The sequence below is a fragment of the Triticum dicoccoides genome, chromosome 5B, assembly GCF_002162155.2.
Source record: "Triticum dicoccoides isolate Atlit2015 ecotype Zavitan chromosome 5B, WEW_v2.0, whole genome shotgun sequence".
Classification (NCBI taxonomy): Eukaryota; Viridiplantae; Streptophyta; class Magnoliopsida; order Poales; family Poaceae; genus Triticum; species Triticum dicoccoides.
The window spans coordinates 684,567,990-684,594,448 of record NC_041389.1 but is presented as its reverse complement, the minus strand read 5'-3'; the positions used below and the strand labels follow the sequence as shown (position 1 = coordinate 684,594,448).

At 41.9% G+C, this 26,459-nt stretch overlaps 1 protein-coding gene and 1 pseudogene across 1 annotated transcript; both read right to left on the bottom strand.

Annotated features, from left to right (window-relative positions):
• Positions 1-7,269: 7,269 nt before the first annotated feature.
• On the bottom strand, positions 7,270-16,965 carry LOC119310511 (annotated as a pseudogene).
• A 4,741-nt stretch (positions 16,966-21,706) lies between these two features.
• On the bottom strand, positions 21,707-25,616 carry LOC119312613 (transmembrane protein 184A-like). The gene is made up of 6 exons (XM_037588345.1): positions 25,379-25,616; positions 24,365-24,438; positions 23,246-23,395; positions 22,852-23,137; positions 22,466-22,699; positions 21,707-22,310 (listed from the first exon to the last, which is right to left on the bottom strand). The coding sequence occupies exons 1-6, from the start codon at positions 25,529-25,531 to the stop codon at positions 21,990-21,992; spliced, it is 1,218 nt and encodes a 405-aa protein (XP_037444242.1). The 5' UTR covers positions 25,532-25,616; the 3' UTR covers positions 21,707-21,989.
• Positions 25,617-26,459: the final 843 nt, after the last annotated feature.

The window sequence follows — 26,459 nt, the reverse complement described above, 5'->3', positions numbered from 1 at the left end:
GACGGCGTGGTGACGATCTTGATGAACTACAGCAGCAGGGCTTCGCCTAAACTCCGCTACAGTATTATCGAGGAATATGGTGGCAGGGGGCACCGCACACGGCTAAGGAATCGATCATGTGGATCAACTTGTGTCAACTTGTGTGTTTAGAGGTGCCCCTGCCTCCGTATATAAAGGAGGAGAGGAGGGGAGGCTGGCCGGCCAAGGGGGGAAGGCGCAGGAGAGTCCTACTCCCTCTGGGAGTAGGATTCCCCCTCCAATCCTAGTCCAACTAGGATTCCTCGGAGGGGAAAAGAGGAGGAGGGGGCCGGCCACCTCTCCTAGTCCTTATAGGACTAGGGGAAGGGGGTGGCGTGCAGCCCATCTAGGGCAGCCCCTTCTCTTTTCCACTAAGGCCCACTATGGCCCAAATAGCTCCCGGGGGGTTCCGGTAACCCTCTCGGTATTCCGGTAAAATCCCGATTTCACCCGGAACACTTCCGATATCCAAATATAGGCTTCCAATATATCAATCTTTACGTATAGACCATTTCGAGACTCCTCGTCATGTCCGTGATCACATCCGGGACTCCGAACAACCTTCGGTACATCAAAATGCATAAACTCATAATATAACTGTCATCGTAACCTTAAGCGTGCGGACCCTACGGGTTCGAGAACAATGTAGTCATGACCGAGACACGTCTCCGGTCAATAACCAATAGCGGGACCTGGATGCCCATATTGGCTCCTACATATTCTACGAAGATCTTTATCGGTCAGACCGCATAACAACATACGTTGTTCCCTTTGTCATCGGTATGTTACTTGCCCGAGATTTGATCGTCGGTATCCAATACCTAGTTCAATCTCGTTACCGGAAAGTCTCTTTACTCGTTCCGTAATACATCATCTCACAACTAACATATTAGTTGTAATGCTTGCAAGGCTTATGTGATGTATATTACCGAGAGGGCCCAGAGATACCTCTCCGACAATCGGAGTGACAAATCCTAATCTCGAAATACGCCAACCCAACATCGACCATTGGAGACACCTGTAGTACTCCTTTATAATCACCCAGTTACGTTGTGACGTTTGGTAGTACCGAAAGTGTTCCTCCGGTAAACGGGAGTTGCATAATCTCATAGTCATAGGAAAATTTATAAGTCATGAAGAAAGCAATAGCAACATACTAAACGATCGGGTGCTAAGCTAATGGAATGGGTCATGTCAATCAGATCATTCTACTAATGATGTGACCTCGTTAATCAAATAACAACTCATTGTTCATGGTTAGGAAACATAACCATCTTTGATTAACGAGCTAGTCAAGTAGAGGCATACTAGTGACACTCTGTTTGTCTATGTATTCACACATGTATTATGTTTCCGGTAAATACAATTCTAGCATGAATAATAAACATTTATCATGATTATAAGGAAATAAATAATAACTTTATTATTGCCTCTAGGGCATATTTCCTTCAAAAGGTATGGAGATTTGTCACATTGGTCAAGTTTCACTTAATTTCCCCAGTCTTCAACGTGATCTTGTTCTTAAGGATGTTCTCCATGTTCCCCAAGCTGACAAAAATCTTGCCTCAATGTCTCGCTTAGCCACCGACAATGATGTTTTCTTTGAAACTCACCCTCGCTATTTTTTCATTAAGGATCGGGCAACGAGGGCACCTCTCTATCACGGTAGATGCGTTGGCGGCCTCTACCCCATCTCCTCCGGAGCTCTTAACGACAAGCATCGTCGCGTCTACTACATCGTCAAGCCCTCCTTCGAGCGGTGGCATCAAAGATTAGGACATCCCTCATCACTCATAGTTAGGCAAGTAGTCAATAAAGACAACCTTCCTTTGTCACATAGTTCAAATAAAGAGTCAGTTTGTGAAGCATGTCAATGTGCCAAGAGCCATCAGCTTCCCTATCCTAAGTCTACTAGTGTGTCTCATGCCCCATTACAATTGATCTTCAGTGATGTATGGGGTCATGCTCGAGATTCTTTTGGTCGAAAAAAAATATTATGTTAGCTTCATTGATGAGTACAGCAAGTTCACATGGATTTATTTGCTTAAGTATAAATCTGAAGTGTTTTCAATCTTCCAAGAGTTTCAGAAGCTAGTCGAGCGCCACTTTGATAAGAAAATTATTTCAGTCCAAAGTGACTGGGGAGGGGAGTATGAAAAACTCAACTCCTTCTTCCGTAGCATTGGGATCACCCATTATGTATCCTGCCCTCATGCTCATCAGCAAAATGGTTCTGCTGAACGCAAACACCGTCATATTGTCGAAGTTGGCCTCTCCCTCTTAGCTCACGCATCTATGCCCCTCAAGTATTGGGATGAGGCTTTCATCACAGCTACATACCTTATCAACCGTCTTCCCAGTAAGGTCATTGGCAATTCAACTCCCCTAGAACGATTGTATCATCAAAAGCCAGACTACAACTCTCTAAAAAAATTTGGGTGTGCTTGCTACCCCAACCTTCGTCCATACAATCGTCACAAACTAGAGTTTCGCTCCACACAATGTGTATTTCTGGGGTATAGTAACCTTCATAAAGGGTATAAATGTCTTGAACCATCTACTGGAAGAATCTATATCTCCCGTGATGTAATCTTCGATGAAACATTATTTCCTTTTTCTCTTCTTCATCCCAATGCTGGCGCCTTGCTTCATGCAGAAATTGCACTCCTACCAGACTACTCTATACATCCTGATCACGTGGGTGAATTAAATGAGCCTGATCATGTGCAAAAATCCACAGAAAAAAGCCCCTCAAATGGGTCTTGTACAAATTATACTCGTCATTTTATGTGCACACAGGACAAAGGCGCAGTCTTCGAAGAGGATCCGGCTGTCAGCGCGAGATCCGAGGCGGATCTGCGGCAGCATGCAGAGCAAGGCGGCACGCGATCCAGTGCTGATTTGTCTCTGGCAGGCGATAGGGACAGCGACCCAGGCGCGGCTCCGGGCACGGCACGCCAAGCCGACCAGGTGGGTCACGCGGGTCCAGGTGCGGGCCCTCGCGTGGGTCCAGGCGAGTCACGCCAAATCGATCAGGCGGGCCACAACGGACCAGGCGTGCGCATGGGTCCAGGCGCGGATCCACCAGGCACGCGCATGGGTCCAGGCGCGGATCCCGGCGCATCTCGCCATCCTCGCCCACACAGTCTGTTCTGCCTGTCGACCGTGGCGCGGGGGGGGGGGGAGCGATTCCGAGGCAGCCCCGTCGGATCCCGTGCGCTGCCAGACCGAGGAGCAGGGGCGCGAATCCTCCTCGGATCAGGAGCCGATCCACCATGCTGGATCTTCTGTGGACGTCACCGAGGCTACTGGATCTCCTGTGCTGCAGTCCACCGCTACTGATCTTGTGGCTTCTTCACCTCCTCGTCGACACACCAGGTCTCGGTCAGGTATTGTCAAGGAAAAACAATATAGTGATGGTACAATAAAGTATAATCCGACTAAGCGTGCTTTTCTTGCCACTACTGGTGAACCCATTGACTTGTGTGATGCACTTGCTAGCAAGGATTGGAAGGAAGCCATGGATAATGAGTACAATGCACTCATGAAAAATCAGACTTGGCATTTAGTACCACCACAACGTGGTGCTAACATAATCGATTGTAAGTGGGTATACAAGATAAAAAGGAAATCTGATGGAAGTATAGACAGGTACAAGGCAAGGTTGGTTGCAAAAGGTTTTAAGCAAAGGTTTGGAATTGATTATGATGATACCTTTAGTCCTGTAGTTAAAGCAACTACCATTCACCTTGTTCTGTCCATTGCTATCTCCAGAGGATGGAGCTTACGACAGCTAGATGTTCAGAACGCGTTCCTTCATGGTGTTTTTGAGGAAGAAGTGTTCATGCGGCAACCACCAGGTTATGAAAGTCATAGCACACCACATCATATATGTAAGTTGGATAAAGCATTATATGGACTTAAGCAGGCTCCAAGAGCATGGTATTCTAGGTTGAGCATGCAGTTACAACATCTTGGGTTCACACCATCCAAAGCAGATACATCCTTGTTCTTTTATAGCAAAGGCAATATCACTGTTTTTGTACTGGTTTATGTTGATGATATAATTGTTGCTAGTTCAAGTCAGGAGGCCACCACTTGTTTCCTTAAGGATTTAAAACTTGAATTTACTCTCAAGGATCTAGGTGATCTTCATTATTTTCTTGGCATAGAAGTAAAGCAAGTCAGAGATGGCATACTTCTCTCACAAGAGAAATATACAGCTGATGTTCTAAAAAGGGTGGGATTGGAGAATTGCAAACCTGTCAGCACACCAATTTCCACCGCAGAAAAACTTACAGTTGATAGTGGAGAAGCTCTTGGTCCAGAAGATGCAACAAATTATAGAAGTGTTGTTGGTGCTTTGCAATATCTAACACTTACACGTCCAGATATCTCCTATTCAGTGAACAAGGTATGTCAATATTTGCATGCTCCTAGAACTACTCATTGGACATCAGTTAAAAGAATCTTAAGGTATCTTCAGTATTCTCAAGGACTTGGACTTCAGATTGTCAAGTCCCCTTCTTTGCTCGTTATTGCATATTCTGATGCAGACTGGGCAGGGTGTGTTGATGACAGAAGATTTACTGGTGGTTTTGCTGTGTTTCTGGGGTCTAATCTTGTGTCTTGGAGTGCAAGGAAGCAAGCTACTGTCTCAAGATCGAGTACAGAGGCTGAATATAAGTCATTAGCAAATGCCACAGCTGAAGTAATGTGGATACAAACATTACTCTATGAGCTTGGAATCAAAGCTCCGAAGGCTGCAAGGTTATGGTGTGACAATATTGGTGCAACTTACCTTTCAGCAAGTCCTGTCTTCCATGCACGAACAAAACATATTGAAGTGGACTTTCATTTTGTCAGAGAGAGGGTAGCTCGAAAGCTACTTGAGATACAGTTTATTCCTACAGGGGATCAACTTGCCGATGGGTTTACTAAACCCTTGACAGAGAGAAGATTGGAAGAGTTCAAATACAATCTCAACCTTAGCAAGGCTTGAGGTTTAGATTGAGGGGGAGTGTTAGAATTATTGTATAGGGATAGGAGAGGTGTTTAAATTGTATCTATCTCTTCTTCTCTCTATCCCTTGTAACGACCCTCTCTGGTCGATCTTTCTTTTCTGTCGATCTCCCCCTGATCGATCTCTTCTCTGTAACTTGTCAACCAAGGCTATTGCCTCAATATATACCGCGGCCCGAGACAAAGGGTTCTACGCTTTCCCAAACTACTTTACATGAGTGAGAATTAATATCTTCAATGAATTGAACGAATACGTCCTTCTCTCCGGGCATATGATTCCGACATCACTATCGACGACTCATTGATTTTAACTAAAGCCATAGCCCTACAATAAAAACCACGTCTTGTTTTTAGGTGTCTATTTTCAATGGGTCCTCTCATGTTAGTAACATGAACCTTAGGAACTCAAATGGTCCAAGTCACAGAATAAGACCAGTAACATATTGAGCAAATACATTTCCATCATTGCACTTATGAAGCACAAAGGATGGGTCCATGGTGAGGCCAAACATGCCATGGGTCATCTAACTCTAGTAGCTATATTGCCCACGACCATCTCCTTATCAACATTTGCTTTTTGCCCACTTAGCACAATTATATTATTTGGCTTTTCGTTGACTTTGCCTAGTGACACGAGAATGACGAATGGACGGAAACTTGGGCCCGAGAGAGGAAGGACCGGAAGAGGGACATAAAGGGCTCGAGAGTCGATTCTGCCCATCGACTCGCTTCTCGGGACAATGCTCCCCCAAGAGCAGCCAAGGAGGATAGTAAGCAGATGTAACCCAAGGGCTTGTCATATATAAGGCGGACACAGGAACCCTAGGAAAGATCCACTTTCCAAAGCCCCACTCACCGTCGCCAAGTAGAGTGGGTTGTGATCTCCAAAATAGATCTCGGTGATCCTCTAGATCTCCGGTGACCACTATACAATACCAAGGGAAGGAGTAAACCTTACCTCCTCCCCAGGGGGTTCGAACAGGTGTAAACTCGTTGTGTCTTCGCCCAAACCACTCGGTAAGATGGTGTCCATCCCTACAAAACAAACAGTCATCTCCCGACGGCACTGTTGCACAGAACCGACACCTAGACAGACCCTTCCTTTTGGAAAGTCTCATTTTGGTTGCCCAAAAGCTCATCAAGTTTTTCCTTGCTTTGAATGCAAGAAAACTAAACCTTTCTCAACCCAAGCCTTGATCATAGTTGAAGAGAGTAGCGGGCTTGTCGGTGGCAAGTCTTGCGAGAACAGCAACACCAAAAACCTTGTCTTGGGTTGAATCATCATCGGGGGTGTACTCTTCTCCAATGAGTGCTCTTACCCTCGTATCACTCTGGTAGGGCTTGCCATCATACAAGAAGAAAATGTGACATATGAAATAAAATCTGTCAAAGCCTTTTTATCTTTAGTGCTATATAAATGTGTCAAAGCTCTCTCTTTTCTGTCATTGGGGCACTTTCCAAATTGAGGTCTAATCAACCTAATGCACACCATTCTTGAATAGAGCGAGCCACAGTGCTACTGTACTACAATTCGGACCTCCGTGTAATTTTGATTATGTATTTATGTTTGGAGTGTTTTGTACTTCTGATGAACCTTTTATAAGGTGGACTACTCAAGCCTCATTGGGAAGTAGCTTGAGAATAATGGTGATAACTTTTGAGAGCTTGTTGTTAGGTTCCTTGACTGATTCCCAGATTGAAGATGATTATATGGATGATAAAGTGGTGCAACCAAAGGAGCAGAGCTCTGCTCAAACTAACCATAACGTGGAAGCAGTTGGTGCAAATGATAGCACTGCTGTAACGCCAATAATCCGGATGATTTAGCCATCCTTTGAACGTGTGACCATAAATCATTTTGTATTTATATATGTATATAGTGTTTTGGAGCTATAGGCGGAAAGCTGTATTCAATCACCCTGTTTCTCAAAGTATTTGTATAGCAAACCAAAATGTTCCCAGCTCAAAGTTCCTTCCTTGCACTGCTACTGACGGCTCATACATGTCTAGGTAACTAGGTTCAGCAAACCATATCTTTGTCATATCTATGAAGCACAAGAAAGATACCTAGCACCAATCAAAAAGGACAGTCAACGCACCAAAACTGCTATCAGCAAACTATTAGTATGGTATTCATTGTCTCATGTCACAGCAGTTCGCCTTGAGCTCACAACATTGTACACGGATTAGTCGAAGAGTAGGGCGAGAGAGGCCGTGGAAAAGCTGTGGTGCAGGCATGAATAAACCCCCCTTCTTCAATGGGGAAAGACTGGAACCGGAAGTAGTACACACACATTTTTACAGTGTTATCTATGACAAAATGGAAGGCCACAATTTCCCCCAGTCGCTACCGAGACACATTGGCTGTTGCACCTGGTCATTGTTTTCTTACATCAGAGATTGCAGGAACCTTGGCGGGGTAGCTAGACAAGTCCACGTCGAGCAGGTCCGTAAGGTCGTACATTCCTCCAGGCGGGTCCACTTTGTTCCTGATCGGAGTGGTCATCGACTCGTCCTGGTCTACATGGTTGGATGACACGCTTGAGGTCACTGGACTATTTGAGGGCGGCATCACCGTGATGCCAGCCAACTCCACATCCCGGACACTTGGCACGGCACTCCCTGAAGGAAACTTTGTTGGTGCACTCTCTCCCTCATTGTGGTTGTACAGCACATATTCGTTGTAGGTAGGAGCAAACTGCATGAGAATGGAGCCGATTAGACCAAGATACAGGCAAGGCAAAGTAAACAAGAATGTAGTTTCATTCAGCAAACAAAAATGGAGCCGATTTGATCGAGAAGTTAGACAGTGAGCGCCAGATATAGGGAATAGGCGTGTAAGATCCTGGTTACCTGGTGAACGGTGTCGTGGTAGAAATCATTGAATTTTAAAGCATGAAGAAGGCTTTCCCTGAAACCACCGGAAGCCGAGCATTTGCACCTGCATACTCTTTGCAGGGAAAGGCAAATAGGTGCCCAATGGCTGCTATGAGCATCTCAACGCACAATACATAGTTCTGGAGATCAGCAGCATTTTCAGAATTCTTGATAAATCAAGACTTGGCAGTGATATGTCTCCAACGTATCTATAATTTATGAAGTACTCATGCCATTATATTATCATTGTTGAATGGTTTACAATCATTTTATAGCAACTTTATATCATTTTTTGGGACTAACCTATTGACCCAGTGCCCAGTGCCAGTTGCTGTTTTTTGCTTGTTTTTTACATCGCAGGAAATCAATATCAAACGGAGTCCAAATGCAATGAAACTCCTGGAGGATTTTTTTTGGGCCAGAAGAAAGCTAGTGGGCCAGGGAAGCACCTGGGGGCTGCTAGAGGGGAGAAGCACCCACCAGGGCGCGCCAAGAAGCCCAGGCGCGCCCTGGTGGGTGCTGCCCACCTCGGGTGCCCCCTGAACCGCCTCTTCACCCTATAAATTCCCAAATACTCCAAAACCCTGCGGGGTAGCCCTAGATCAGAAGTTCCGCCGCTGCAAGGCCTCTTTATCCACGAGATCCAATCTAGACCCCGTTCCGGCACCCTGCCGGAGGGGGGGATCATCATCGGTGGCCATCTTCATCATCCTGGCGGCCACCACGATGAGGATGGAGTAGTCCACCCTCGGGGCTGAGGGTTTGTACTAGTAGCTATGTGTTTAATATTTCTATCTCTCTCTCATGTTCTTGAGATGTCACGATCTTGATGTATCGCGGGCTTTGTTAATATAGTCGGATCATATGGTGTTTTCCCCTCTCTATCTTGTTGTGATGAATTGAGTTTTTCCCTTTGAGATTTCATTGTTATCGGATTGAACACTTTTATGGATTTGAGAACACTTGATATATGTCTTGCAATTGAATAATCGTGGTGACAACAGGGTATCGTATTGATTCACTTGATATATGTTTTGGCACTCAACTCGCGGATTCCCGAGGTGACATTGGGGTAATCTATGCATAGGGGTTGATGCACATTCTTGTCTTTGTTTCTAAGGTTGAAATCTGGGGGCACTCTTTGAAGTTCTTTGTGTTGGATTGAGTATTATGAATATTAATTTGCTTTGGTGTTACTTTAGTACGAACTCTTGGATAGAATGAACGGAAAGAATAGCTTTGAGTTATTTTAGTACGAACTCTTGAATAGATCGAACGGAAAGAATTGCTTTGAGGTGGTTTTGTACCCTACAAACAATTTATTCTTGTGTTCTCCTCTAGGTAGGAACTTTGGAGTGATTCTTCATCGCACTTTGATGGATGGTTATATGATCCAATTATATTAGCATTGTCTAGAGATTGCACTAGTGAAAGTATGCACCCTAGGCCTCATTTTCCATCATTGCAATACCGTTTGTGCTCCATTTTACTATTTACTACCTTGCTGTTTTTATTGTTCGCAGTACAAAAACTCATATCTATTATCCATACTACACTTTTATCACCATCTCTTCACCGAACTAGTGCACCTACACAATTTGCCATTGTATTGGGTGTGTTGGGGACACAAGAGATTTCTTGTATTTGATTGCAGGGTTGCTTGAGAGAGACTATGTTCATCCTACACCTCCCATGGATTGATAAACCTTAGGTCATCCACTTGAGGGAAAATTGCTACTGTCCTACAAAACTCTACGCTTGGAGGCCCAACACGTGTCTACAAGAATAAAGTTACGTAGTAGGCATCAAGCTCTTTTCTGGTGTCGTTGCCGTGGAGGTGAGTGCTTGAAGGTATATCTTTATATCTTGCAATTGAATCTTTTAGTTTCTTGTTTTATCACTAGTTTGGTTTATAAAAGAAAACTACATAAAAATGGAATTAAGGTTGCATCATATTATTCTTTATAATATCTTTCTTGAAAATGATGGATCGGAAAATTGTGCTCAATTGATAGAAGAAGAATTTAATAAAATGATTGGCATGAATGATGAGCATGATTGCAATGTTTTTAGTATGAATTCTTTGAATATCCATGAGGTTAATGATGATTGCACTAGCCATGATAGTGATGTCTCCTACAAGGATGTCAATTTTTGCGGAGTATATTGGGAGTGCACACACACCAAAAAGGGAAGATAGATTTTGTAAGAAGCATAAATATTTAGAAACGAAAAAGTTACAAGAGAGGCTAGATGATTGCGCTGAAAGATTTAATATTTTTTGCCATCCTTGTGAACTTTGCAATGAACGTGGTCATTTTAATCGCCAATGCTATTTGTGTCATTATCAAATCGTGTCCAAAAATTGTGATAACTTGATTTCCCTTGAGCATCATAAAGAGCTTAGTCTTGTTTTGGGGTATGAAGAAATGAAACGTATAACTAAGGGTATTCCAAAATTTAATCTCAATAGAATTCTTGATTTTGATCTAGAGGATATTTATATGTTTTGTGCGGTAAATTTCATTGAGAATCCTTATATTACCAACTATCTAAAGACAAGAAAACAAATAGTGTATGAAGAGAGTACTGATGGAAGGGAAACTATTTCCCAATACCCTCCTAGTGTTTATTATGATGAATCGGGTAACGAGGAGGAGCTTCCTATCGAATCAATCTCTTCAATAAGAAGCTTGAAAATATTGATTAAACCCACACATGAGGTGGTGAAGAAGAAAAAGGAAATAAGAAGAAGTAGAGGTAAAAAGGTAACTCTCCCAAGTAATATTGCTCCTATCACCATTGTGCCTCATGAAAGTGAATCAAATATGTTGATGGAGGATGATGATATTGAGTATGATTTTGTGATGCCTACTACTTGTTGTGATGATTATGATTGGGAAGACAATGATGTCTCTTATGACCTCAAAGATCTTTTTGGCACTTGCTTGGAAGAATATGATAATAATGTTTGATATGCCATTGGTGCCATTCATGCTATTGATAAGAATGATTATGATGATATGCAAAACCACAAGCTTGGGGATGCTATGTTTGATGAGTATGAAATGTTTGAAGATTTATTTGCTAAAAATAATGCTTGTCCCAAGCTTGGGGATGCTTTGCATAATGAATACGATCCTTTTATCCTTCTACTTTTGATAAGAAATTTTGTTATGATGATAGCATGCCTCCTATTTATGCTGATTACAATGATGAAAGTGGGTTTAGAAGAGTCTCAACTCTAGGTAGTAGTGATCCCACTATTTTGGAGGGTGTTAAATCTTATTACAATATTGATGAAAGTGTATTTGGAGAGGCCATGACTTTATTTAGTGATGCATCCACTATTTTGGAAGAGGTTTCAGTTGACTATGATGAGAACAAAGTTGCTACCTATGATGATTATTATGATGACATGTATGTCATAAAGAGTAATAAATTATCTATGCTTTTGGATCATGAAAAGAATGCTTTATGTGATGGTTATATGGATGAATCTATTCATGATGCTACTGAAAATTTTATGAGAGAGGAACTTATGATTCATGATGCTCTTGTTATGTTTCAATCTTTATCTTTTATGCAAGCATCATTGAACTCATCATGCCTAGCTAAAAGGCATTAAAGAAAAGCGCTTGTTGGGAGCTCCAACACTTTTATATACTGTTTTTGTGCGTTCACATGATTATGATACTGTAATAGTCGTGTTTTATTGCTTTTATTTCAATAAATGCCAATTAAAGCCTTTGGGATCATGTTGGGTGATAGTTGATTTGATCTTGCTGAAAAACATAAACTTTTGCGCTCACAAAAATAACTCTCATTTTTAACAGAAGAGTGCTTTTGAGTTGATTCTTTTTGTAGAAGATTAATATACAAATTTCTCACGTGGTCATAGTTTTTTAATAATTTTTGGAATAGAATAAGTATGGTTTCAGTATATATTACTACAGACTGTTCTGTTTTTGACAGATTCTGTTTTCAATGCATAGTTTGCTTGTTTCCTTGTTTATATGGCTTATATTGCTCAATATAAATTGTGGAAATGATATGCTACAGTAGGAATTGTGTGGAAACAATTATAAATCTTGTGTTTGACAGTACCAAAAGTGAAATGGTTTGCTCTTTATCATACTAACCTATCTCACAAAGTTCCATTAAGTTTTGTGTGATTGAAGCTTTCAAGTTTTGGGTGAGATGTCGATATGAGGAGAATAAGGAGTGACAAGACCCTAAGATTGGGGATTCCCAAGGCATCCCAAGGTAATATCCAAGGAAGATCCCAACAACTAATCTTGGGGATGCCCCGGAAGGCATCCCCTCTTTCGTCTCCAACATTATCGGTAACCTCACTTGGAGCTATGTTTTCATTCGTCACATGATATGTGTTTAGCTTGGAGCGTCAATTTATTTTGTTAGTATTTTCTTTCTGTTATTTATAATAATGTTTTCATCTTTTATTTCAATAAAAGTGGCAATGATAGCCTTTGCCATCCCCGCAAAAAAAGCCTTTGCCATGCTTATTTTGCAAGTATATGTGTTGCTGTTTCAGAACAGAAAGTTTATCGATGTTGCAAAAATTCCCTAGAAAAGACAGAATATGATAAATTTTGGAAACTTTCTGTAAAATAAGCTCTAATAAAGTTTCTATAGTGTGGTATTTTTCTCCTAATTTTTGGAGTTAGGGAAGTATGATGAATCTTGCATTCTTTACAGACTGTACTGTTTTGGCAGATTGCTTGTTTGCATTGTTTGCATATGTTTGCTTGTTTAATGATTCTATTTGAGGATAGGAGTATTAAATATGCAGAGGAATTTAGTATACAATGTTGAATAATAATTTTAGTAATTTGCTACAGTTGAGAATGATAAGGTTTTGCATTGATTTATACTAACTTATCTCACGAGTTCTTGTTGAGTTTTGTGTGGATGAAGTTTTTAAGATTTAGGGAAACCGTGATATGATAGGAATTAAGGAGACACAAAATCTCAAGCTTGGGTATGCCCAAGGCATCCCACATTTATATTTCAATAATTCTCAAGCATCTAAGCTTGGGAATGCCCCGGTAGGCATCCCACCTTTCTTCTTCAACAATTATCGGTTAGTATCGATTGAGACTAAGTTTTTTCTTCTTCACATTAGTTGTGCTATGCTTGGAATGTAATTTTGTTTTGTTTTTCTTGTTGTTTTAATAAAATACTTAGATCTGAAAGTTTTAAATAAAAGAGAGTCCTCATATAGCTACCCATTTACATAACTACTCCCTTGATCTTCACTTATATCTTTTTGGAGTAGCTTGTCATTTGCTCTCGTGCTTCACTTATATCCTATGAGTAACTTGTTGAATGAATTGAATATCATCAAGTTGAAATTATATGTTAATATCATGCCTAGTGGTAGCTTCACATTGGGTTTAGAAAGTGAAATCTTTTGAAGCTTGACAATCACAATATTGGTCATACAAGCAATTCATGAATGATTGGTAGAAGGAAGAGAACTTTCACATGCAAATACACTATCCTGGAAATCTTTTGTGATTGTGAGCCCCCATCAAAAATATTATATGCCATAATTGTTGAAGTTGGACAAGGAAGACAACGTAATGATTTATGTTTGTTCATATTCATATAGAAGTTCTATTGCCATAGATCCTTCAACATGTGGTGCTTGCCCCCCATCTTTGCTAGCCAAAAATTCCGCACCAAGTAGAGATACTACTTGTGCATCCAAAAAACCCTTAAACCCAAATCTTATTTTCAAGAGTCCACCGTACCCACCTAAGGATTGAGCAAGATCCGTCAAGTAAGTTGTCATCGGTGCAATAAGGCAATAAAAATTGCTTCTAAAAGTGTTAGATCATTCAGTGTAAGAGAAAATTGAGCGTTGTACGAACTTGTGATGGCAAAGAATAAAAGCGACAGACTGCATAATAAAGGTTGCTATCATAAGGGGCAATATAATGTGACGTTATTTTGCACTAAGGGGTTGAGCATACAAACAAATAAGCGCATGGAAACCTCTGCTTCCCTCTGCGAAGGGTCTATCTTTTACTTTTATGTATTTACTTTCATGCAAAAGTCAAAGTTTTTCTCTCTATTCCTTTTTATTTTTCTCCTTTGGCAAGCATCATGTGGTGAGGAATGATATAGGCACATATATCCAGTTTAATATGGGTAGCATGAGTTATTATTGTTGACATCACCCAAAGGTGAATACGTTGGGAGGCGAAATTATAAGCCCCTATCTTTCTATGTGTCCGGTTGAAACGTTTTGCTCATGTGTATGCAGTGAGTGTTAGCAATCATAGAAGACTATATGATGGTTGAGTATGTGGAGCTCTTACTTAGACTCTGTTGAATAAGTTGAATTGCAATTGCTTGGTGACTGAGAACATAGGTTGTTGAGTTTCAAGAGAATTCATTGTTTGAACCGTAACATGTGAATTGGTTGCTACTATAACATGAGAAGTTTTACAAGAAAGAATTGTTGTTATGATGCTAGGAAAAGTGATTGAAATTATCATTGATCAAACTTATGCACTTTGCTAGCATTCACACTTCATAAATTATTTCTTTTATCATTTACCTACTCGAGGACGACTAGGAATTAAGCTTGGGGATGCTGATACGTCTCCAACGTATCTATAATTTATGAAGTATTCATGCCATTATATTATCATTCTTGGATGTTTTACAATCATTTTAATGCAACTTTATATCATTTTTTGGGACTAACCTATTGACCAAGTGCCCAGTGCAAGTTGCTATTTTTTGCTTGTTCTTTACATTGCAGGAAATCAATATCAAACGGAGTCCAAACGCAACGAAACTCCTAGAGGATTTTTTGGGGCCAGAAGAAAGCCAGTGGGCCAAGGAAGCACCTGGGGGGCTGCTCGAGGGGAACAGCACCCACCAGGAGGCCCAGGCGCGCCCTTATGGGTGCTGCCCACCTCGGGTGCCACCTGAACCGCCTCTTTGCCCTATAAATTCCCAAATATTCCAAAACCCTTCGTGGTAGCCCTAGATCAGAAGTTCCGCCGCTGCAAGGCCTCTGTATCCGCGAGATCCAATCTAGACCCCATTCCGGCACCCTGCCGGAGGGGGCGATCATCACCGGTGGCCATCTTCATCATCCCAGTGGCCACCACGATGAGGAGGGAGTGTCCACCCTTGGGGCTGAGGGTTTGTACCAGTAGCTATGTGTTTAATATATCTCTCTCTCGTGTTCTTGGGATGTCACGATCTTGATGTATCGCGGGCTTTGTTAATATAGTCGGATCATATGGTGTTTTCCCCTCTTTATCTTGTTGTGATGAATTGAGTTTTTCCCTTTGAGATTTTGTTGTTATCGGATTGAATACTTTTATGGATTTGAGAACACTTGATATATGTCTTGCAATTGAATACTCGTGGTGACAATGGGGGTATCGTATTGATTCACTTGATATATGTTTTGGCACTCAACTCGCGGATTCCCGAGGTGACATTGGGGTAATCTATGCATAGGGGTTGATGCACGTTCTTGTCTTTGTTTTTCCGGTAGAAATCTTGGGGCACTCTTTGAAGTTCTTTGTGTTGGATTTAGTATTATGAATATGAATTTGCTTTGGTGTTATTTTAGTACGAATTCGAGGATAGATTGAACGGAAAGAATAGCTTCGTGTTATTTTAGTACGAACTCTTGAATAGATCGAACAGAAAGAATAGCTTTGAGGTGGTTTTGTACCCTACAAACAATTTATTCTTATGTTCTCCTCTAGATAGGAACTTTGGAGTGATTCTTCATCGCACTTTCAGGGATGGTTATATGATCCAATTATATTAGCATTGTTGAGAGATTGCACTAGTGAAAGTATGCACCCTAGGCCTCATTTTCCATCATTGCAATACCATTTGTGCTCCGTTTTACTATTTACTACCTTGCTGTTTTTTATTGTTCTCACTACAAAAACTCATATCTACTATCCATACTACACTTTTATCACCACCTCTTCGCCGAACTAGTGCACCTATACAATTTGCCATTGTATTGGGTGTGTTGGGGACACAAGAGATTTCTTGTATTTGATTGCAGGGTTGCTTGAGAGAGACTATCTTCATCCTACACCTCCCACGGATTGATAAACCTTAGGTCATCCACTTGAGTGAAAATTGCTACAGTCCTACAAAACTCTGTGCTTGGAGGCCCAACATGTGTCTATAAGAATAAAGTTGCGTAGTAGACATCAGGCAGCAAGGATCACTAGGACACCGTACAATGCCCAAAATCCAAATTATTGCATGAACAAAACTTCCTACGTCATCATTAAGTCTCTATCTTTTTCTGTGTCCGATCGATGCTATTTGTTTTAAAAATATGCTTTGAGTACTAGAAATCATATAATACTATATGATGATTGAGTATGTGAAGCTCTTACTTAGACCTTTCTGAAAATAAGTTGAATTGTAAGTGTTTGGTGACTAAGAACATAGGTTGTCAAGTTTCAAGAGAATGCATTGTTTGAACCATAACATGTGAATTGATTGCTACTTTATCATGATGAGTTTTATGAGAAAGAGTTTATGTTTATGATGCTAGGAAAAGTGATTGAATGTAAAATCGATCGAACGTATGCACTATGCTAGCATTCATACTTCATAAGTTACTTCTTTTATCGTTTACCTATTCGAGGATGAGCCGGAATTAAGTTTGGGATATTAATACGTCTCCAATATATCTATAATTTATAAAGTATTCGTGCCATATTACAAAAAATATATGGTTTTGGTGCACTTTTATATGATTTTCACGAGCTAATTAACCTATCAACCTAGTGCAGAGTGCCAGTTGTTATTTTTTGCATGTTTTTGGTTTTCCAGAAAATCCATACCAAACGAAGTCCAAATGCCAGGAAATTTGTGGTGATTTTTTAATGGAAAATAAGATACCCAGGAAGCTTTGGGAGGGAGCCAGAAGGTGTCCAGGGGGGCCACAAGCTCACCTAGTAGTTTTGACCGTGCTAAGCGGTAGTACCGCTCCTCCGAGTGGTAGTATCGCTTGTGCATGACCTGAGTGCATAACGGTTGGATTTGGGGGTGCCTATAAAAGGGGTCTTCGTACCCAATAAACCTTATCTCTTTAGCTCATGTTCTTCCCCCATTGTTGACCTTCTTCGAGCTTGCTATATCTCAATCCCTTCATGGATTCTTGCTAGTTTGGGGGGGGGGGAGAGGAGATCTAGATCCACATTTCCACCAATCACTTTCTCCTCTATGTGAGGGGAACCCCTTGGATCTAGATCTTAGAGTTCTTCGTGTTCTCTTCTTTGTTCTTCCTCTCATTTTCCTCCCTAGCATTAGTTGCTTTGGTGGGATTTGGGAGAGAAGGACTTGGGCACTCTGTGTGCCCTTGCCATTGCATTTGGTGCATCGGTTTGAGTTCCCCACGATGATACGTGGAAGTGAAAGTTGAGTAGCTTATTACTCTTGGGTGCTTGGTACACTTGAGCTTGTTCCTCTTGGGTGCTTGGGCGCCCTAGACGGTTGGTGGTGTTCGTAGCTCAATCATTGTGGTGTAAAGCTCCGAGCAAGCGTCGGGGTCTCCAATTAGGTTTTGGAGATCGCCCCTAGCAATTTGACGGGTACCAGTGACCGCCCCCAAGGGTTGCCAAAGTGTATGGGGTCGGTGACCGCCCCCAAGGGTTGCCAGTTGTACGGGTTCGGTGACCGCCCTCAAGGGTCCCTTAGTGGAATCACGACATCTTGCATTGTGCGAGGGCGTGAGGAGATTACGGTGGCCCTACTGGCTTCTTGGGGAGCATTGTGCCTTCACACCGCTCCAAACGGAGATTAGCATCCGCAAGGGTGTGAACTTCGGGATACATCGCCGTCTCCATTTGCCTCGGTTATCTCTTACTCGAGCCCTTTGCTTATGCACTTTACTTTGTGATAGCCATAGTGTTTCATGTTATATATCTTTCTATCACATAGTTGTTTATCTTGCTTAGCATAAGTTGTTGGTGCACTTAGGTGAGCCTAGTTGTCATAGGTTTTGTGCTTGACAAATTAACCTCTAGGTTTATTCTGCATTTGTTCAAGCCTAACCGTAATTATTTTAAAGAGCCTATTCACCCCCCACCCCCCCTCTAAGCGACATCCTCGATCTTTCACCTATAAATATAGAAACCTCCAAAAAGAAACCTAGATGAGTTTTTTAGCCGCCATAATCCTTTGTTCCGATGTGATCTCATCCAAAGCTCCGTTCCAGCACCCTCCAGGAGGGGGGGAAGTCATCACCGGAGGTCGTCTTCATCATCCTCGCTGCCTCCATGACTCCATGACGAGTAGGGAGTAGTTCACCCTCGGGGCTGAGGGTATGTACCATTAGCTATGTGTTTGATCTCTCTCTCTCTCTCTCTCTCTCTCTCTCTCTCTCTCCTTGTGATCTTGATAGGGCACAATCTTGATGTACCATGAGCTTTGTTAATATAGTCAAATCATATGGTGTTTCTTCCCTCTCATCTTTGTTGTGATGAATTGACTCTGGCCCTTTGTGGTTCCATTATTATCAGATTGAATAATTTGGATTTGAGATCACTTGATATATGTCTTGCATGTGGATACTCGTGATGACAATGGGGTATCCTATTGAGTCACTTGGTGTATGTTTTGGTAATCAACTTGTGGATTCCCAAGGTGACATTGGGGTAATCTAGGCACATAGGTTGATGCATGTTTTCATCCTACTTTTTCTGATAGAAACTTTGGCGTAACCTTTGAAGTTCTTTGTGTTGGATTGAATGTTATGAATCTGAAATTGTTTGATGCATATCGAATAATCAACTCATGGATACTTATGGTAATATTGAAGTATTTAGGTGACATTAGAGTTGATTGATGCGTATCATATGGTGTTATTGTAGTACAATCTCTAGGGTTGTTTGTGACACTTATAGGGATGGATCAATAGATTGACCGGAAAGATAACTTTGAGGTGGTTTGCTACCTACAACAATTTCATCTTATGTTCTCCGCTATTGATAAGAACTTTTGAGTGATTCTTTATTGCACGTGGAGGGATGGTTATATGATTCAATTATGTTAGCACTGTTGAGAGATTGCAGTAATGAAAGTATGAACCCTAGACCTTGTTTCTAAGCATTGATATACCATTTTTCTCGTTGTTTGCTACTTGCTATCTTTTTTATTTTAGATTACAAAAATCTATATCTACTATACATACACATTTTGTACACCATCTCTTCGCCTAACTAGTGGACCTATACAATCTACCATTGTATTGGGTGTTTTGGGGACACAAGAGATTTCTTGTATTTGATTGCAGGGTTGTTTGAGAGAGACCATGCATCTTTATCCTACATCTCCCACGAATTGATAAATCTTAAGTCATTCACTTGAGGTAAATTTGCTACTATCCTACAAAACTTTGCGCTTGGAAGCCCAACAGAGTCTACAAGAATAATTGCCTAGTAGACATCAGCTTGTCGTGACAAGTCTTGCTAGAGCGGCAATGCCGACATGAGCATTTGGTTGAATCATCATCAGAGGTGTACTCTTCTCCAATGAGTGATATTACACTGGTATCACTCTGGTAGGGCCTGTTGTAAGTGCATCTAGTGCCCCTTTTGTGGTTTTGGAGTATTGATAACAAAAATAGTTAAGCGACTAATGGGTTTGTGAGTATACACATGTGAAAGTCCTTGAAGATTTGGTTTAACCATCATAGATGACCCCTAAAAATGTATGGAAACATTGAAGATTTCAGTGCACCCTCATGAAGAATTAGTCGAAGAATTTGAATGTGAAGACTTAGTCTTTTGGCAGTTCTTTTTCTCTTATTTGAGTCGTTGGGAACATCATACTGTTAAGAGGGGTTAAGGGGATACGAAAACAATATTTCTAAAGTGATGCTCAATGCAAACCTATTTTTTGAGTGAAGACTTTGGAAACTCTTGCAATACAATTCATTTTCTTCAGCGCCAGAGATAATGTTCTTTGGAACACCGCAATCTATGTTCTCAATGAATGAATGATATTTTTGCGCTCATCACACTGTTGCTTAAACCAGATAATTCTGGAATTTTCGAGAAAATCACTCCGATATTACAAGTAATGACCAATAAATGCGAGAGATCATAAAATTCTTTGTTTAATGTGTTTCCGCATGAAATGAGCCTAAACAGAGAAGGGTGTCAACATATATAAGGAAATATGAAGTTTGGTGGAAGAGGCAAGTCAACAGGAGGCGCAACAGGCAATCCAGAGTGTAAACCGATGCACGGTACGAGCGTGCCGCTCGTACCACACGCCACCGGCTTTAGGTGATCCACCAGACTAACATTTATAAAGGGTCGACGCCAAAATATCAATAGAGAGAGCATCATTCACGAAACAGAGAATCAGAATCAATCTTCGAACCCTAGTCGCTAACATCATCACTGCAATCATTTTTTCCAAGTTAGTCCTACATTTTATTGGTTAGAAACAAGAATACAATGTTTAACTTGAATTAGTGAAGCGGAGCCAAAGAGACACAATCTCTTTTAGCGGACCAGTCTTTTAGAAGACATCATTCTACAAAAGAGATGATCATCTTCACTCTGCCTTTATCATTGACATCACTCACAACTAGAACAGCGTCTTCGTCGGTGTCATCATCATCATAGTGGAGACATGCTTCTCGATTTTTCGGTGGTTCGACTCCCTGATTTCTGAGCCGCTAACGCGAATTAAAATAAATATAATTATTTATACTAACTTGAACACTTGTTTATAAATCATTTTTGTCAAATCACAATCACAAACAATACACTATGGTAAAATTAAAATGCATTTTCTATTAAAAGTTGTACTTGTTTCAATACATTGAGTGCTAAAAACATATTTACAAATTTCAGAAAATAAAAAACAAGTGCATGTCTTCTCAGATTAATTTTTGAAATTTACATGATTATGCGTATACATTTATTGGTGTGTACCTTAAATATCTTAGTTGAGACATCTAAAGTATATGGTATAACAAATATCTTGATAGTACTTTTTCTATAATTAGATATATGCAAATATACAAATCTGGATATATAAATATCTAGGGTATGTAAGATGTTTTGTAGGAGCTTGTCATCTAATAACCAAGTCAACATAATCTAACTATAGCTTCTGTTTTTGCTATAATTGCATAAATATTTGAAGGAGTGAGTTTAGAATATCTTGAAGTAATACCAAAGAGTCCTTTTTTTTTGCGGAAGAGTAATACTGAAGAGTTGTCATATCGTTTCTCGGGTGCACCCTATCTGATCCTCTATGCGTGCTTGACCCACTCCAGCCTACTTGCCTAACCGGGATATCCTACCAAGGGATTTGCCGGAAGCTACACCGACGGCGGTGCCCATACAGGCCCAGTGCTCATAGAACATGTTCAGGTGGACAAGTTCATCTACATCGGTTCCGATTTCATTAATCAAGATCAAAACAAAATTGGTAGTGACATTTGATAATCAGTTTTTTGCGTGTATCTGGTGTAACACCAATAATCCGGATGGTTTAGCCATCCTTTGAAACGCGTGACCACAAGTCATGTTGCATTTGTATATGCATGGAGTTTTGGAGCTATAGGCAGAAAGCTGCATGTAATCACCCTGTTTCTCAAAGTCTTTGTATAGCAAATCGAAGTTCTCCTGGTTTTTCCTTGCACAGCCACTGATAACTCAATGCGATGCAAACCACTCAACTTGTCATATCTATGAAGCACAAGATACCCAGCATCAATCAAAAAGGACAGTTAACGCACCAAAACTGCTATCAGCAAACTATTAGTATGGTATTCATAGTCTCATGTCACAGCAGTTCACCTTGAGCTCACAACATTGTACACAGATTAGTCGAAGAGTAGGGCGAGAGAGGCCGTGCGCACAGCTGCAGTGCAGTCATGAATAAACCCCCCCTTCTTCAATGGGGAAAGGCTGGAACCGGAAGTAGTACACACACATTTTTACAGCGTTATCTATGACAAAATGGAAGGCCACAATTTCCCCCAGTCGCTACCGAGACACATTGGCTGTCGCACCTGGTCATTGTTTTCTTACATCAGAGATTGCAGGAACCTTGGCGGGGTAGCTAGACAAGTCCACGTCGAGCAGGTCCGTGAGGTCGTACATTCCTCCAGGCGGGTCCACTTTGTTCCTGATCGGAGTGGTCATCGACTCGTCCTGGTCTACGTGGTTGGATGACACGCTTGAGGTCACTGGACTATTTGAGGGCGGCATCACCGTGATGCCAGCCAACTCCACATCCCGGACACTTGGCACGGCGCTCCCTGAAGGAAACTTCGTTGGTGCACTCTCTCCCTCATTGTGGTTGTACAGCACATATTCGTTGTAGGTAGGAGCAAACTGCATGAGGATGGAGCCGATTAGACCAAGATACATGCAAGGCACAGTAAACAAGAATGTAGTTTCCTTCAGCAAACAAGAATAGAGCCGATTTGATCGAGAAGTTAGACAGTGAGCGCCAGAATAAGGGAATAGGCGTCTAAGATCCTGGTTACCTGGTGAACGGTGTCGTGGTAGAAATCGTTGAATTTTAAAGCATGAAGAAGGCTTTCCCTGAAACCACCCGAAGGGCGAGCATTTGCACCTGCATACTCCTTGTAGGGAAAGGCAAATAGGTGCCCAATGGCTGCTATGAGCATCTCAACGCACAATACATAGTTCTGGAGATCAGCAGCCTTTTCAGCATTCTTGATAAATCGGGACTTGGCAGCAAGGAAAACCAGGACACCCTACAATGCAAAAAAAATAAATTATCGCATGGACAAACTTACTATGACATCACAATTCTTTAACATGAACATACATATGTGAGGAGAAAAACAGTTGGCAACCTATCATACTATCAAAGAGGGGAAAACATGGGTTCATGTTTTATATTTACCTGCCAGTATGTGAGAAACACGACTGATTTGATTATAATGAACTTTGGGACAGGATTATATGGCCGAAGTAGATCTCTGCATGCCGCATAGAACAATGCAAGAGCATATAACGCCATCGAGTATGAGATTGTGTAAATAATGGTGATGTATAAATAGGATTGGTTGACACTGAAGTTTCCATCTTCATATTTTCCTTTAGCATAAAGTATGAAGGTAATAACCACCAAGATAGGCTTAAGAATAACAAACTGCAAACAGCCTTGTTTGCATCTCCGTATAAACCGCCTGTTTAAGTGACATAAAAGACCAGTTAGACTTCATGAAGGATGTTAGAACATGCCAGTGTAAAATTGTTATGGTAGGCACTTATTATGTAGAAGCACACATACTCACCCATCTAGAGGAATAGCAGGGAAACAGCAAGTCATCAGAAACCACGACGGTTTCAGGGTTCGGCCATTCAAACTCACCACCACAGCACCAGGTCCTCCCACCCATGCCAAGCAGAGTGAAAAGAAATTGTAGATGACCCAAGCATCATAGCTGAAACATCATGGTTAAGGGAAATTTAGCATAGGATGGATATACACTCATAAAGTTCTTAGTTCACGTACCTGTGAAAGACTATTATAGACTAGAAACAAACAGACAAAACAGCACATGGGCAACAATCAGTAAGATAAAATGCCACCTAAAGTTGGGATTATAATATGCTAACTCAGGCTAACCTGTTAAAGTGCATAGCCAGCACAGACAAGGCAAAGAAGAGAAGAATTATGAAATGGCCAGCATTTCATAAATTAAACACAACTACCTCTTTGGTCATTAGTCATTACACACTCAGAGTTGTTGAAACCACATGGGCAGCATGAATTTAGGCCATGGCAAAGTGGAAGCACATATTATCATTTAATAACCTAGGATTATTAATTTACAATTACACTAGAGAGCAAATTTTACACTAAAAAAGATAATCACACACTCCTGGCTGGTTATTCTCTATCATGCTATACTTCATAGGAAGTATTCTCTATCATGCTATACTTCATAGGAAGACATTTAAAGCTAATGGATGCATGAATCATCTAAAACACCACACATACGGATCTGTGATGCATACGCCTATGGGAGTATGGTTGCAGTTGTGCACAAGGTACATAACGGATCCTACTATGTTCACTAGTTATGATCAGTGCTTAGCTCAAGAGCAGTCAGCAGAATGTTGATATTGATAGCATATCCAGTTGGATTTGGATAATAGCTCGAACCTACAGAAGTGCTTATGAATGCCACACAACATTACAAACTTATAATCTTGTGTACAGATCACATATTGCAGACCATAAATTTAACATGGTAGCAGAAAAAGAAAATGTTTGTACATATATGCCATTAAAGAGAGCAAAAAAAGCTTCCACTTGTCCCCCCCCCACCCCCTACACACATTGAGCCCATTGATTCACATAATGGTAATGGTACCAAAGAAGTTTGAACTGCAAGACAGCGACTTACATTTCTCGGATAGAGGTAAAATATATTGCATTGTCTGGTAGGATAAGGGAAATAAATGACATCACTGCATAGACCTGCAAAACAACGTGTCTTCAGAGCTCATACGATGGAGTGTTACGAAAATAAAAGGGACTACAGATAAACAAACAAATACAATTAGGTACGAGGGTGAAATGTAAATGTGTGGCTGATGAATAACGATCAGCTAACAAACAGTCAAAATGCTCAAACAGTTGTTCCACAGCTGCATGGAAATTAGAGGATATTTCACATGGGAACAATGTTATGGCAGAAGGAAATGCGCTTAGAGAACCCTTGAAGAACCCAACGTTTCCGGTTCTATCAGACCCCTGCCACTCAGATGAACTAATTTGCTTATTCATGACAAATGACAACAGCAAAAGCTGACAATCCATGATGATCAGCTCTCTCCAATAGGACTAGCTTGCACATCTAGAATAAAATGGCAGGACACTCCTACTGCTCCCAAGCTTCATAATGAGCTCGTATGGCATGAGCATGTTCGTCAGAGAGGAGAGCACCTCCAAATCCAAATATTCCAACCACAGCGTCACTACCAGCGCGAATTCGCCTCACAACCCACCTTGGGCACAGATCAAAACCTAAGAACGCCAACAGATCCCAACTGCAGATCAACAAGGAAACCATGCTCTACCTAATGCGAGTAGTACAACACATTGGGGCTAGGGATTCAGGGGAGGAAGCAGCCTCCCGCAAAACTCATCAATTAGCTCACAAGTAGCTCCTTAACTGCTGTAAAATTAACACTGCATTTGTGGCCCTGCTTGCATCCCTAATATGGATTCAATCATAGGTCCGACCGAAGCACGATCTCGTCACGAATCCGCGGGGGCGGGCTCGCCTCCCAGCTCGCGGCCTAGTCGAATTCAGCCCCAGGAAAACAATTCGAGAAAAAAAAAACCGGCGGCGGCAGCGACAGATCTGGCGCGAGGTGGAAAAGCGTGCGGGGAAAGGGGAAGGGGGGGAGCGTACCGGGACCATGAAGATGATGCGGACGATGAAGCGCTGGAAGATGGGCTCGGCGTAGTGGAGCAGGTGGCGGTAGATGTGGCCGAGCGTGATGACGGTGGCCGCCGCGGCGCACAGCAGCGCCGCCGCCGTGTACGCCGCCGCCGCCCAATCCATCGCCGCGAGGCGAGGCGAGGCCCCCCACCACCGCCGGACCGCGTCGGCGAGCGAGCGAGGCGCGAGGCGCGGCGGCCGCTCCCGTCCGTCCCTCGCGAGCGCCCGCGCGCGGCGTCCGGTGCGGGTTTGGTCGGGGGTCGGGGCCGGGCGGTTGGTTGGGCTTTTTGGGCGTGCGAGCGAGGGAGGAAGGAGGAGAAGGGTTTTCTTTTTCCTGATGGTGCGAGGAAAAGGAGAGAGGAAGGGGTTAACAGTGCGAGCCGCCGGTGTTCGATGCCATCCATCGGCCTACGATTATTGCTGGTTGATGGTTGAATTTCTGCGTTGTTTTTGGGGATTTGGTTTTTGACTTTTATAAATCTGGGGATTTGAACGGGGGCACGCGCTTGTGAGACGGGAATCGATGCTTCCCAAGCCTTTCCTTGCAAGTCTCCTCTGAATTTTCCTTCCTGGTGGTGGTTTCTCCCTCACGTGATACTAGTAGTACTACCTTTGCCTTGCCTGCCTGCGTGCATAGTCGTTGCGTTTTTTCTGGATGCACTTGGACTTTTGTTGCTTCATCTTGAATTCAGCTGTGTCAGCGTCTCAATATACTTACTACCCTGTCTTTTAAAAAAAACTTATGATATATTTACCAACTGTCATGGCAATGCCAAGAACACAAGAAGTAACATAAATTATATTCAGGGCCCGTCCGTAGACCACATAATGCGACTACAATCACTGGAACGAGCCAAAGACGCGCCACCGTCGTGACACATTCTTCACGAGAGCCATGCAAACATTGTTGTAATAGACGACAATCGGGAAGTGATCGTGGTACGGCTCCACAGGACCAGCGCAAGAACAACAACCGTCGTTGATGAAGAGAAGGGATCCAGCCTGTAGTCAAAAGAACGTGGACGAATGAAGACCAGATCATAGCAGATCC

Bases quoted from the DNA above. Each gene is read 5' to 3' on its own strand.
- LOC119312613 (XM_037588345.1), bottom strand. From the start codon at position 25,531: ATGGATTGGGCGGCGGCGGCGTACACGGCGGCGGCGCTGCTGTGCGCC. The intron at 23,396-24,364 runs GTAAGTCGCTGT...ATGATGTTTCAG, and splicing joins TTTACCTCTATCCGAGAAAT to CTATGATGCTTGGGTCATCT. The intron at 23,138-23,245 runs GTGAGTATGTGT...TCACTTAAACAG, and splicing joins CCTGCTATTCCTCTAGATGG to GCGGTTTATACGGAGATGCA.